Source organism: Corvus cornix, chromosome 7 (assembly GCF_000738735.6).
Source record: "Corvus cornix cornix isolate S_Up_H32 chromosome 7, ASM73873v5, whole genome shotgun sequence".
Taxonomy (NCBI): Eukaryota; Metazoa; Chordata; class Aves; order Passeriformes; family Corvidae; genus Corvus; species Corvus cornix.
Window position 1 is genome coordinate 25150364 of NC_046337.1, and position 15606 is coordinate 25165969.

Sequence of the window (15606 nt, forward strand, 5' to 3'; positions counted from 1 at the left end):
TTTTACAGTGAACAAATTAAACACTCAGGACAGAGAAAAGACTACTGTGCATCTCAGGAGGTAGAGCCCCTCCCATTTCCACAGAATCAAATTAAATTTCAACGTCCAGTGATACTTTGTTTACAGAAGAACCTTGAGAGATTCATTGTCCTTTTTTTGTCCTTACAATTATGTGATGTCCTTCTGTGTATCTTGAGAAATTATTTATTGCATACTAGCAATTCCTATTTGTAACACAGATCTCCATGACTATCTGAAATTCTAAAAAAATGCTATAAATACAATAGTATATCTTTTTAAAATACCAACTGTGCCTTTTTTCTTAGGCATTTTTTCCTAAGAAAACAAACTTTTTCAATTGAACTGTTTGCCATCTCTTTTCCCATGCTTTTGGACTGGTTACCCAATTTAGGTCAAATATGATAGACCTCTAGAAATCTCAGCATGTTTTCAACTTCAAGAAATTGTTGCGAAGTTACTGGCTCACCCATTTTTAATTTGTGGAGGCACTAGTAAAACACCCTGGCTGGAAGGAGCATCAATGTCATCTCCCTGCTGAGCCACAGCACGCTCTGCCCTGCTTGCTGAGGGGGATGAGCCAAGGCTGACAAGGTGGGAGAGAGCTGTTGCACAAGGTGAAGGGACATGCTGGAAAGTTCTGCCACTTGGCAGCAGCCTGCCCACATGAACTTCTTAAGCCAGCTTTGACACCAAAGCACTGGAGCAAAGCTGCCTCTGAGGTAAGTGGAGACTAATCTGCCTAAAGCATGTCTCACTATCACTGTTAACACCTTCTCATGTAAACTATAATTTTTCAAAACTGCCGTTGCCTTTCTTGCCACACAGTTTAACATTTTTCACTGCCAGTCTGATTTCCTAGTTATTGAAGTTCCCTGGGCCAGACTTACACTGTAGTTTCACTGAAAGTAAATTTGTCACCAATTCACTCAGAATTGTTTAACACAGCTTCTCTAAGTTTACACAGTTCATTTCATTTGGATTCTTTGGAAGTTTCAGGGCAATCCATTTACCTGTGTTATGCATGAGACGAAGAAATATACCTTTTCTTGGATTTGCAGAAAGTGATGAAATCTTGATATATGGATGGCCCTCAACAGGAAGCATTCTGAGTATTTTATTTTTAACATGGCTTTAATCAGGTAGCATAAAAATTCTTGGGGTTTATTTAGATGAGCAATTGCCAGCAGCACGACAGATTTGATAAAGAGCAGCAGTAACCCCAAGGCAGTGAACTTCAAACTTTTGCTTAAAATCTCACAGAGAGTGTATGTAGCAGCAGGACTTACACTGAACCCAAAACTTGAGGAAAAAGTAACATTATCATTCTCACAGCAGTACTCTTTCACCTCTGTTGGATACCTGCTAGCAAAAGCCCCATCTCGTGCAGTTATCCCACTCCTGCAGAAATGATGCATCCTATACCCACACAGAAGCCATCTGCTGATGGACATGCCCCATGTGTTGCACTCATGCATTAGAAAAACTTGGACCATAATTTAGCAAGCTACATTCCTGTACTGAGTACTACATTACTATTAGAATCAGACAACTTCCAAGCCAGCAGGCACTGCAGAAAAGTTATGAATCCCAAGGGGTGCAGCCATGTCAGCTTTCACACTGTCATATGCTTTCTCATTTGAAAAGGTGATGTGTTATCTTATTTTTAGTTATTTATCTGAGGCACCAGTGCCAGGTGTATTGACTCATGGTTTTAGTTTTAAAAAGCTTGCTTCTCTAGCTTGAACCTGGGGTCTGGGGAAGATTCAGAACTGACAGAAGTCATGACAGCTTCTCATAGTGCACTTCCACATGTAGCTGCTACAGTTAATGATATTTAAGGCTGTTCAGGAACCTGGAGATTCCTTCAAACCTGACAACAAACCAGCTTCAGTGGAATTTCTCCCGTGCTTGGAAATCTTCCACAGGAACCACACCAGTTTACGACAGAAAGAACAGAAAACTAACCAGACCACAACAGACCTGAGACCCAGCCTCAATGGGTTAAAATGTTTTGTAACTCTCTAGGAGCAACAAGAGATACCACATCTGCCTTAATCCACAGCTGCTGACAATGTCAGTACTTTTGTTTTTACCTTAATTACTGAGATTACTGGTTCCATTTCCACCTAATAAAACAGAAAACTTTTGAGTAAAAACTACGGAAGTACTTAAAAATATATATATCTGCTTTCAGGCTCCAGTTATTCACATCTTTACAATGGAAAGATGTGGCTACTTAACTGGAAGAAGACCTTAGTGAAAGAATTTCATTCAACTTGTTAACAGCTTATCTTTTTATTTTGTCTTCATTGAACATTAGTTAATAGGACTCTGAGACGGGCTGTATAATGCCTTCAAAGAACAAAAGGCTTCTGTGCACACAAATAAAAGAAAGAACAGAAAGTTGCAGGGCTGAATTACCTGACAAAGTGAATCCTAAAAAACAATTATATAGCAGTCTAAATCAACCACGTAAAACAGAGAAGAAATGCCACTCAAGACTGAGGTGGAAGAAGTACTACACCCTGTCTCATACATTTTGTTGGGCGTTGGTTCTCTAACTAAAGTCTTCTTGTTACCTTGCTGGATTCCTCAAGTTGAGTGCCTCGTTTCCAGGCCTCAGAGAACATAGAGCTGACAATGCTTTGGGAACGGACATGTCCAGCTGGATGGGTGTCAGAAACTCCACTGTCAGACTGATTAGAATGATTTGACTGGGATTCTGTTCAAAAAAAAGTTAGAAACAGTTAGTGTATGCTTCTGAATGTAAGAGTAATGTCAGTATGCTTATAGTGCAACTCTGTGTGACTTGTTAAACATGTTATGCCCGCAGAGGACAGTGCTCCCAGTAATGACCATATAAACTCTAGCTCATATCCAGGCCATTACCATCTGGAAAATAAAACAGTGCAACAGATGCCTGGTATTAACCAAACCTGAAGCTGCACAAGGATGAGAGCATGTCAGATATGTTTCAAAGTAAAACACTGCAGCTGTATGGGTTCAGAACCATGCTACAGCCCCTACACTTTGGGAAAAGACCCATTTCATGCAGTGCACGCAGCCTGCTCCCTCAAGCACTCCTTCCCAGCACAAGCTTAGAAACAGACCCTGGCAACCTACACCAGCCAAGGCAGGACACTGCTGCCAACGACCCATTCCTCAACACAAGAGAAGGACTGATGTGCATCCTGCAAGTAGCCAACACAGATGATACTCTGGGTCCACAGGGTGTCTCGACAAGACAGCAGCAGGCACTGCCAGACCAATTTATTCAGCCTGGCACCTGCTTTCTGTGCAATCCCAAACTGTCCTTGCACAGGCTGGAATGCAACTTTGGCAGAACATGCATGGCTGGTGGGCTGTGGCTCAGCTCCCTACAAGAATTGACACTCTATCAGAAAAACACCCAGCTTGGATGGAGAAATTGTCAGTAACCAAGAATTTACCGCTATCCCACACAGTTAAAACAACAAGGTACCTTCCCAGTTAGTCTGCATTTGCTTAGCTCATTCTTACAGGCTACTTTCTGAACCTGTTCAATTCAGTAGCGTTACTTCCTGACCCGTATCTGTGGTGGACAAAACACCTTCACACAATAGCACATTTTCAATAACGAACCAGGTCCCTGAAGGTTCAAAATCACCCACCAAAGCATCAGTCAGCTCTGAACAGTGAAATTACACTGTATAAACCATATATCAATTTTTAAACTGTTATGTGCAACAAGAAACCAGCCCCAGTTCTGCTGAGAGATAAACAGAAGCACATTAATGCAGGCATGCACAATTTGACATAGGAACAGAAACAGTATTTTCAAGTTTTCTCTAAAGAGATTGTTTGGATCTTTGCCTTTGGGCAGGGGCTGTTTCTCATTTTCCAATTTCAAATATTTCAGTCAACAAAGCAGTTGAAGAACTATGCATATATATTCTATGAATCATTACAACATAAATTTGATTTTTCAATAGGTGAACACAGAGGCATCAGGAATTTGAAATTATGATCCCTTCTCTCAGTATCAGACAAATGTTTCTTTGGAGGTGAACAACAAAGTACTGCATATTTCAAATACATACACCATTGCAAGTAATATAGCAAAATAGGTTTTTACTTGTATGTGCATTATCTATAGATGAATGTAATAGATAAAGTCTATGTTTTAGACTAAATATAGCATAAAAGACTTTGGAGAAACAGTCCATTTCCTGCGAAAGTCCCTCTTGAGGTGTCCAGACAGCGGATGATAACAAAGGCAATTGAATCTTTGTATTACGAGATAGATGACACTGTTACCTGGCAAACTAGATGAGCTGGAGCCTGACTTGATACTGGAGCTAGACAAGGAGGTCCAGTCATATGCTGATTCTGTTCTCTTCAATGCTTCCTGATAGTTCATGTATAGTTGCTTCCCGTACTAAGCAAAATGACAAAGAAGTTTAACAACTCTATATAGGCTGTGCACCCTTTTCAGACTGTTGAGCTCCACCTCTGGCTTCTTTAATCCATCTTTCCTCCTGCCAGCCCCCCCAAAGCAACACAGGCTCTCTGTTAAGGAGTTCAGGCAATATTAATTGTATTAGTGAATTGCTGAAAGAAAGAAAAACAATTTATTTATGCTAGAAGAGACACTGTCAAACAAGAAATGGCCCAATGAATAAACTAAGACAAGCTGAGGATCTTGGAAATCAACTCTATTTTCTAAATTCTCTTCTCCCGCAAGCCTTCTTTTTTAAAATCTGAAAGGAGCTGGCTAAAATCTATCCATGATGAATGTCAGAACTGTGTCATGTGACAGGGGTGCAGCAGAAATAAGAAGAACAGGCCTAATTGCTGAATTATTGTAACAAAGCCTAATAATTTTACTAAGGAATGAAAAATGTAAGAAGATTTTACAGTTCATGTTCAGAATAGTTAAACAGAGGGAAGTTAGATTTACCATGTATTTTGCTAAGTAACTGTAAATGGTTTTAAGCAGGTGATGACAACTACTCATGACAACAGTGTAAGACTGCCTGGAGGTTACCTTAGCAATGCGGATGCCATTGATCCACTGGTGTAGAGTTCTTACATCATCACAGCAAAGATATTTGATATACTGGGATTTCTTCTGGATCTGAGGATGCTGCAAAAAAATTGTACATTCTCATCAAAGTTTTAATAGCTAGGAATGCAAGGAAAACATTTCTTTTTTGAGGCCTATACAGATAAACCTAATGCTGGAAGCTCTTCAACAGCTGTCTGTACTTAAGCCCACTTAAAAATGTTTCAGAATATTTCAGGACGTGACTTTCAATGCGGATTGCTTCACACACAGACTGGCAGTGTGTCCAGCATGCACCCATTTCAAGTTTGAAACACTAAGAAGGGCAAGTCTTCCACTATTTTAGGGCTGCAGTACTTTCTACCTACCAAGAGTCTTCTGTACCTATGGACCGACTCACCACTTGACAGAGACAACTGGTATTTTATCTTTATCTTACATAAAAAAATCCCAAACTAGAGGAAAACAAACACATTGGTCTTCTCTGCCTTTGCAGGCTTAAGTGAGACGCTCCCAAATGACATACTGTTAAGCATAACTCCATTTTCAGCTTGTAAAGACTTCAAGGTACCCACCCTACTGATATAGGGCTATCATCTAAAAATACTTGCTGCTCTCACATGCATGTATAGAAAATGAAAAGGCACTGTATATATCAATTCAGCAGTCAAGAAACAAATGCATGTTTTTCAAAGATCAGTTACTGGAAATCATTCTGGATGGATTATTCAGTTGTTTCCTGTCCATGCTGTAGAAGTTACAGGTGTCTCAGCTGTTGGGGTAACTGAAGACTGCGGTTCTTATCATTTCCTCTGTTAGCTTACAGCTCAGTGACATAACAGTTTTGCTAGGCGATCATAGGTATTTAAGTTTTACTGAAGACTGTCTGAAACATATATCAAAGAACTTTTAAGCTGTTTCAGAATATTTTATCCTGTTGCCTTCCAACACAATTATTTATAAATGAACAAGTTTATGTCCATAGAATATATAACAAATAACAGCAGATAGTTGTTTTTCAGTTTTCACTACCAGCCTCCTTCACATATGTGTTGTATAACAAAGAGTCTATAGAAGCAAATACAACTACTTTGCTAACAAGCCAGCTTCTTCCTGGACTTGTTCAAAAATTGGTTACATAGAAATAAAAGAACTTCTCAGAAATCTGACATTTAGGACCAAGGAGTCAACTTTATATACTAGCACACAAATATTACATTTAACAGTAGCACAGCACCTGACTTGAGCACACTAGGTTTTGATATAAACAAAGGAAGTGAAGATAAAGACAAATCCAGTCTGGACGTCAGTAGAGAGCTGGGCCTTCAGTTTGTATTTGCCATTCACCTGTCCCAAAGGACATACTTCCCAGCTTAGTGAGTCATTATGGCACAAAGCTCTATTTCTATTAAAAAAAGAAGTGTGGTTTCTATATATTTGTACTAATTGAAAACACTGATGTAACATTATAAGAACTTATGAAGGCAGAATCCTGCTTAATATAATAATTTGGTGATTCATCAGTTCCACACAGAAAACATAGCTTCACTTGGTGTAAGCTGCCCAACTAAATCTACCCCATTAATTTACTTAAAGGGACAATTTTTACACATTTTTGTGTCTTCATTAATTTTACCATCAAATTTTACGCTCAGAATGGCAATAATTTTTAAAAAAAAATCTACTACTCTGTGTGGTCAAAAAGTCTGAAAAAGTAATTTACTATTAACCTGTCCAAATGATACAGACAAAAGTGACATGTAAGCAGAAAAAATTAATTTACTTCAAGGAATTTATATCTACCTTTGAATACTGATATTTTTATTTGCATTCAATGTCCTATAAGAACATGGGAAATACTTCCAGTTTCAGCTGTGTACTTTCCACTAACATCATGTCCCATATTTAATATTCAGTGTCTCCTCAGTGGGCTCAAAGACATGTTGCCCTGTCCACTGGAAAATGAAATCCTTTTTCAGGCAGTGGACAGGCAGCCACATGCTCCAGGCACAGTAAACGGTCTAATGTACTGACATATACAACACCAAATGAGCTCCAGATCAGGGAGGGGAAAAGTGCAGCTATAACCATCTCTTATCACTGGCACCATTTCAAATCCATGAAGACACTTTACTTGCTGTGAACACAGTGTGAAAGCCTGTTTTAAAATAGCTTGGTACCCAGCTATCTTGCACGAACTGGCACCATTCTGAACACTATGTGGGAGTCAACAGAAACTAGGAGATGTGTTGATGCAATTAAAATAAGTTGATGCACTCAAGTTATTAGATCAGTTTAAGATCAGGTCACTGGTTTTATAACATTTTTTGCTACTTCTTTCTACCTGTCCTTTATACTCAGAAGTTGCCTCCTTTACAGCATCCCCATTCCCTCAGGTTGAGCAATAAAGGGTAGACTTGAATATTTAATATCAATTTCTGCACTACTCTGGACCTACACTGAGAAGATAACTCCCTGGAATTAGCATTTCAAGGGGTATTATCTCTTTGAGCCTAAACAGTTGTAAGGTGTAGAGTTGCCAAATGGAAAAGAAGACTTTAGGTTTTAGAGTATGATGAACAATTAAATAGACTGGCACTCATCAGTCTGGAAATAAAACAGTTCAGGGCAATATGAAAATGTTTATGGAGTCACAACCAGCACAGAGAACAGGCAACAACTGTTCACAAACTAGTCACATTGTATACAAGAACTAGAGGAAACAAAAAGCAGCTGATGGTTCAGAACAAGTAAGAGTGAATTCAAGGTATAGGCAACTGCTGGAGTGTTACCTTTAGTACTAAACAATAGTCTGTGGGTGCCTTGTATTTGTTCCGATAGTCCTGTCCATAGTAAACACTGACATGGTCTAGCTGTAGAAAGCACACAAGATCCCGTGAGACCTATTAAATACAAAAACAGTCATTTACAAAGTATCTTTATAAAAAAATCCACATGCATTGACACAATCAGTCTAATGCTAAGATCCAATACTAATGTAAGGTCTACTTAAGGTCAAACACCAGTTTCAATCTGATTGGAAAACTACCAACAGAAGGAGGAGATACAGCTATGCACAAACTCTTGCATCACACCTTCATTTTTAACCAGGATATCCTTTTTCAAATTCAGTCTGCTTTTTGTGTTTTGTCTGCATTTTGCCATTTGACAACATTTTACACTGGACTACTAATGTTTACTCAGAGTGGCTATCAGGAGAAAGTAAGTATGATTGGTTCATCAGGAAGTTATCAGCTGCTGGTTACATTTCACCTTGGTAATAATCAAGGTTTCCAAATTCCAGTGTGACTGTGAATAGAATTCTAAAGATCTTTGGAAGTGAGTGTAGGGCAAAGAATTTCAACAGGCTATTTGCATACAGGTTGTCTGAATGAAGCAAAAGAACATCTGACATGCATTCAGCTCTAAAGGGAGCTGTTGCAATGATAGAGATTTCCTCTTCGTTCCCAGCTGCATGGGAGATGAACTTCCTGTACTGGGAATCAGTTGATGCTGTCAAGACTTGATGGATTCATGGATGACTTGAACTCACACTAGTTCACCCTTGAAGCTGTAACATATTTGTAGTGGCTTTTTACTTATTTTACATTACTGATACAGAGAACAGCAGTAAGTAATCCTGAAGAAATGCAATTACACTTACCAGTTTCAAAAAATGTAGCACCATTTGGTCCAAAAAGAATCCCATTTATATGAACTAACTAAACACAATGAAATTATGCAGACTGGTTATGGAGTTGGTCTGATACTTCAGCATTTGCAGAGCAATTTGGTTTTCCATCTGAATTCTGCTTACGCAAAGATAGCTTCTGAGCTCCACCAAAAACTTTTCCTCAAGTATTTCTGAACATCTAACCCTAAGCTAACTCAAGAAGCAGACCGCTGTACTCTTGTATTTTTAAAGTGGGGTTACACCCTTCACATCAAGTGCTGCCACAATAATTCACACAGTATTTCCATGATAAAGCCTTTTAATTAAGGGATGTGGCACTTGGAAAGGCACAGTTAAGCTAAAACTTAAAGCCAACTCTTGTCTGCACTGTTTACCAGCAATAAACAATTCAGAACAATTGCTTTAAGTAGCATACCTTCGCCTTCCCTTTAGGGACATAGTAGATTCCAGAAGCCCGAAGAAGGAAGTAACGTTTCTTCCAGGATTTCTTACCATCCTCTTTCAGCCACAAAACTCCCTCAATCTCTGGCACAGTTACAGAACTTCCACAGAAGCATTCCTGCCAATAAACACAGTGGTTTGGGAAACAGACAGAACAGAGAGCATGCACTGGTTTGTTTAGAATGACTGGAATTCTTTATCCAAGGAATGCACTCATAGCAGGGACAGCTCTTTTTTCACATGAGATATGAACTGCAGGTTAATCACAGACGCAATAAGGTAATTCAGACAAACATGATAGATAGGGTGTCTGAGCATTTGCTCAGTGCAACAATGACAAAAAGATCATTAGCAGCTACTGTAAAGATTTTCTATCCACTGCTTCTCAGTAATAGGTACCCCAATGGCTTTACTGGCTTTAAGGTCACACGGTCACCTTACATAGCCTCATACACAAAACCTAACTGTGCATCCATCAGACACAGCTGCAATTCATTTCAGGAGTACTTCGCTGATACTAACTGCCCACAACACTACAACTTCTGCTAAGGTTCTATTTATAAAGAACTAACAGAGAAAAACCAAATGCTTTAAATACACTCCAGATTAATATGCAACACAGAGACTTATGAATAATCCTACAAGACAAAGAATTAAGCAGAATTACAACTCTCTGCACGTTGTGGCTTCAAACAATTTTTTCATCCAGCATATACATACAAACACTTACTAAAACCCATATTAGCAATATATTAATAACATGCATATGCTACTTCTAAGTTAAACTGTATTAAGTTTAAACCAAAATTCAATACCCCAAATATTTACTTTTGGGTAACTATGTAAATCATAATCATTATTCTGGAAATCAAGTGGAACCTATGGCAGTTCAGCCATGACACAGAAATATTTAGTTTTAATCTTATGAAGGCTATATTTACTGTTTGCTTTATTTGCTCCACACTTTTATGCCCTTAGTTCTGTAAACTGCTTAATGTGTTTGATAATAACTAGTTTTCTGTCATGCATTTCTTAAAATTCAGTATTTGTTTTTATTTTAAAATGTAATTAAAAAAATTTTTTTCTACTTTGCTTATTATCAATATTTAAAATATTAACTTAGACCAGCTTAACCCATGCTCTAGAATTCTGTAGAAATTAAAATTTGAAAAGTGCTAGTAAAAAAATCTCTACCACCACAGGTCAGAAACCCAGCTGACAGTTCTGCAAATTTCAACTTGGAATTATTAGGTTTAGCCATGGCTACAGGCAACCTCAATTTGATTATCACTGTGTATGGTATTTTAGATATTAAACAAAATACAGAAACTTTTTTTTTAACTGATCAGAGCTGAAACAGTGTAACATTAAAACAGCCATTTATCTCAAATACAACACATTCCATTCACAGTCTTCCAGAATTACATTCAGTTCCGTCCATCAATTTTAATCACCACAACCTTTTGCAGTTTGTCTTCAAGCTCCAAAATGACCACTATATCCTTTTTGGTTTGATATTCTTACCTCTAGCAGCACCTCTTTATTTCTGTCTGCCATCTCAGAGGTTTCTTTCTTCCCCAGAAGATAGTTCTGTAATAAAAGAAAGTTTAATATTTCTATAGGCATTCTGAAATCAAGCCAAATGGCATTTCTTGTTTGCTTTTCTGTAGCAGTAAGAAGAAACCACAGTTTTAAACTAAGAACAATGCATGAACTGAACAAAACTTTGTAGACTGAAACTGTAAGACTGCTAAATAATACATTGAACTAACTTATCATCAACTTTACCAGAAATATCAGTCCATACTCTTACCTAACAGACTCATAACATCATCATCCTGACTTTCCACAAATCAAACAGCTCTCTGTTACAATGCATCCAGAAATAAAAATACTATGAACTTGTAAATACTATAATAAAAATATAAAAAAATCCCCAGAGATCTGCTACATACTCCCATTATATCTGTGTTCAAAGAAGCACACACAGAGGCAATGTACTTCTTTCCACCTTGTTCTGAGTTTTGCTGACTAGAAATGTTTATTTTCACAAAGAATTGCTAAATAAAATACTCGTCGACTTCTTAAAAGGAATCTAATTACGCACAGGCACCATAACTTATTAAATAAGTTTTGTACTCTTATTCAGTTTGGAAAAGACTAGGACAATGAAAAGTATCATCTTCCTAACCCCTAGCTCTAATACTGGAAAAAACCCAAATATTCACAAAGTTTATCCAGTTCAATATTTTAAACCAAGGAGAAATATATTTGGTTTATGCTGGTATCTTACTCCTGCGACAGTGCTTACTAAATGTACTGATAGTAAACCTATAATCTACAAACTTTTCAAAAGAATGTAGAGTTTTGATGCTTCAGTGCAAAGCACTTGCATAAGACCTGGTTTTCAGATCTTGCTTAAAAATAAATGAAATCAAGTAAACTGATGTTGTCCCATAGGACAAGCATGCAAAACACCCAGTTTAAATCCAATAAATTAGCATATAGCCGCCATACAGATATAAAAATAATCATATGCTCAAAAGGGAATACGTTAGGTAAGAGTTAAGACAGATCAAGTGATATTACATCCAGTTCTTTTCAATTCAGATTCTTCAAAGAGCCACCTTCTGCTTTTCTGTTTCTTTTCCTTCACTCCCTTACAATACTGAACTGCTGCCAGATACCAAGTCTGTAGCTATCATTTGAGAGAAGAGAGGGCCATTTGACAGGAAGAGGCCTTCAGTTTCTCAGCCAAGGAGCAGGAAACAGCTGAATATAGGCAGGTCCCAACTTCCACAGGAAGGGACACATGCTCTCTTCTCTTCACTGGCCATTTGACCACGGAGTAGCTACTCTCTTAAGAGTTTGTCTTCCCCTTCTTGCCAGCAATTTAAGAACGTACAGTGGAGAGACATTACTATCAGCAGTATCTGTCAACACCTTTCTTGCATATTTACATAATTGAGCAGCACTAAGTATTGGTATAAATCCCTGGAAACTGCCTGCCTTCACGTGCATTAAAACTACTCACAAACACATTAGCAAACAGATTGCTTTAGCTCATGGTTGTGTCTTAGGGATTGACTTTGTGCCAACAACACTGTGGATGTACGTAGCGCTGAAGTGTAAAGTTGCCTGGCACTTTAACACATACACAAGTACCAAAATGAAAGTATGGAAATAAATGCTACCAAAAGAGTAAGAAACTGCAATCAGCCACACATGCATTCAGTACGAATCTCAGGCTTACCTGTGGATTCTTGAAAAGTGCGTATTTTTCTATACGTTCCACGAACATTAGTTTATTTTGACTATCTCTTGTCCAGTTCAGGAGATTTTCAACTAAATTTTCATGATCCTCAAAGATCCTTTCTGCAGCAATAAGAAGAGAGCAAATACATTGGAATCCGTTGCATTTTGTGATAGAAACTAATCTGTAGTCATATCTAAGAGACAAGACATATATGCAGAGAAAATAGAGTTCAAGATCTACTACACTAGGGAAGAAGTTTATGCTAAGAGACTAAAAGAACTTAGTCCACTTCCCAACATGCCTTGTTTAATTTTATACATACAGTCACTCAACACGGACTTTTGTGTCTTCAAGTTTATAGCTCCATCAGCATATGAAGTGTTTCTATTTTTTTAATCTGAGAAGGCCTACCATCCCACAGGAACACTGCAGACTCAAATGATAACACTTCAAATTTTATGAGCACAAATAAGGTTATCACATTTATGTGTTTTCTGGTCTACACAATTCCCAGAGGAATGCACTGGGTAGCTTTTTTGGCAGAAAACTTCTTTCTACATCCCCAATGATTATCTCACTCAAAGTAAAAAAATAGTAATGGGCAATGATCAGAGGGAAAACAAAAGGCTTCTGAAATGTGAAATACCCACGGCTAGTAGGGATATTGTAAATAAGTCTGAAAACTGACACTGTCTACTTCCTATGATCTCTCTTGCTCAATAAATGATGTACCAACAATGGCTTCTGAGAACTTTGGTTCTCAGACAAAGCTCAGTCAGAATTTTGGTTCTCAGTCAAAGCTCTGAGCTTTGACTCTCCACTGAAACTACTAGTGCACTAGTACTAGCACTTCAGAATACTGAAAACAGACAAAAGAGAGCAGAGTAAGGAAAAAGAGGAAAATTTACTGAAATGGTAGAAAATAGCTAAAAATCCTCATTCTAAAATAAATAAGAAGAAATCTTTGGGAAACCATTAGACCAACTTTCTTATCCTTTTAAACACACTGAAGTAGAACCTAGCTGTTTACCATTTATTCCTTCTTCATATAGGCCACACAGTGGCATTTCAGGAAATTAATTTTTTCAGAATCCCCTGGGACCTGCTTGACCTTTCAATCGCACCTCAAAGTAGAACATGATTTTCTCCCACGAAATCAATTCCCCCACATTCTTACAGAGGGTATATGGCTGATCACATCCCAACCTAGAAGCTATCGCTAATGAGGACTCAGATGACATCTCAACATCTTAGTGTGAATGCAACAAAATGCCATCTGCAGGGAGTGTCACATGGCAACACATTACTGAGGTCTCAGTGCATTCTGAGAAGCTTCTGAGTTATGAATTATAACTTCCATCAAGCTCTATAACAACACAGCAATAATGTCTTCCAATAAATTTAAAAAGTCATTATTACCTAACAGAAGAATGAAACAAAAAAGCTTCAGATGACTATGATACAAAAGTTTACATCTCACTGCAGCTTCATTAGTGAAACTGGATAGCTTTCAAAACATATCAACTCCCATTACAAGAATGGACTTTATTAAAATTTTAAGTTTTTGAGCCTAGTAAGATATTATTTTTCATGTGATAGGTACAAGATTCAAAGAATACCCTGTCAGCCCACAACAACCATCTGGCATGCTACACTACCTAAAATAGACAAGGTTTCAACCAAAGAGAGAAGAAACATTAATTTTCATTGTAATTTGAAATCAAGGTATTTGGCTTCAGTTCTGGGTTTTTCTTTAATCAGTCAATAGATAAGATGCACCTTACTCCTTCCCCTTAATTTCCATTAAGATGCTATATCCTTTGGCTAAATAAACAATGTGGTATGTGCAATGCAGTGCAAAGGAGCTTTAACTGCTTTTAGAGGAATACTGCTAATTGCATTATAGTATTTAATAGGAAAAAATGTAGATAGGTTTATGCAATAGGAGTTATTACTATCAGTTCAAAATGCTAATTACAAAGAGGAAGAAGCACAATAAGTTTTTTATCTCTTCTTTCTTCTGTGAAGAACATATCAAACCCGAGAGGCTCAGTGGGCACACATTAGTAAGACTTCTATAATACACAGAATTTAGCCATGCTTTTAACATAAAAGAAGAAATCATTTTCAGATCATTCTGTAATAAGGTCAGTCATGAGCTTTATTACACGAATTAGCACTTACTACATTAATGAACGGGATGATGAACATTATGAAGACAAGTATTTAAATCATTCTGAAGATACAGACTACTGCTGCATCAATGAATAAGAATTAGAAATTCTTATAATTATTACTTACCCATTTGCAATTCAGAGATGGTTTCCACCAATGACCAGTCTAAACTGTAGCCACAATGTGATTTGTCCATCAGATTGTCTAATACTTGTCTCACTGTTTGCCTCTCATCCACCATCATTGTTTTTGAGCTGTCATCAGACATATGGACTCTGATCACCAACTGTTAAGCAGAAAATTAGGAAAACAAAAAGAAGGATTAATCTACCACATTCCAAATAAAAATAAAGTTTTTAAGATCTTGTTTATTCTTCTAAGGTTTTCTTACAGTAGCATAAAATTCAATCAAAACACTCCCTCAAAATGTAAAAAGTCATAAATGATGGCTAGATATTTGTATCATGGACACTTAACACGATACCGTTCTCCTTCAGCATAAGAAAGTAAATATAAAGGCAGCATAAGAAAGTAAATATAAAGGTCTTTCCAACACAAGAAAGTCCTTCAGTTGTGTGTTAAGGAGGAAAAAAATCCTTCCTGTCAAGGTGTCCTGTTCTGATTAATAAAGTGTCTTTCAGACAATTTTTCTCAAATATCTAGGTGGAACAAACATAGATATAGAGCTCTGCACAAGCTTACAAAGAATCTGAATTTTTTGGATGTGCAATTTAAGCTTTCTGCCTGCTTCCTACAGTATTTTCTAAAAATGCTCATTATGTAAACAATATAGCAATACTAAATCTTATTTTTCTGGGGAATATGAAGCAGTTGTGTGAAAAAATCTGCTTTTAAAACACAGTGGCTTTTCATAGGCATTTTAAAGAGGTCACTGTCCAGAAACAAAAATCCAGCCCTTTTTTAAAACCAATCTAAAGACATAAGACAACAGATTCTTTTTGCCAATCATTATTA

At 37.4% G+C, this 15606-nt stretch overlaps 1 protein-coding gene across 1 annotated transcript in view; it reads right to left on the bottom strand.

The window, feature by feature from the left end:
• The window catches only part of RAPH1 (Ras association (RalGDS/AF-6) and pleckstrin homology domains 1), a 92078-nt gene that overhangs the window by 9950 nt on the left and 66522 nt on the right, over positions 1–15606 (bottom strand). The window contains 8 exon segments of the mRNA XM_039554990.1: positions 2601–2743; positions 4318–4438; positions 5048–5146; positions 7858–7968; positions 9175–9318; positions 10725–10790; positions 12454–12575; positions 14758–14917. Coding sequence (XP_039410924.1) covers positions 2601–2743; positions 4318–4438; positions 5048–5146; positions 7858–7968; positions 9175–9318; positions 10725–10790; positions 12454–12575; positions 14758–14917 — 966 coding nt within the window.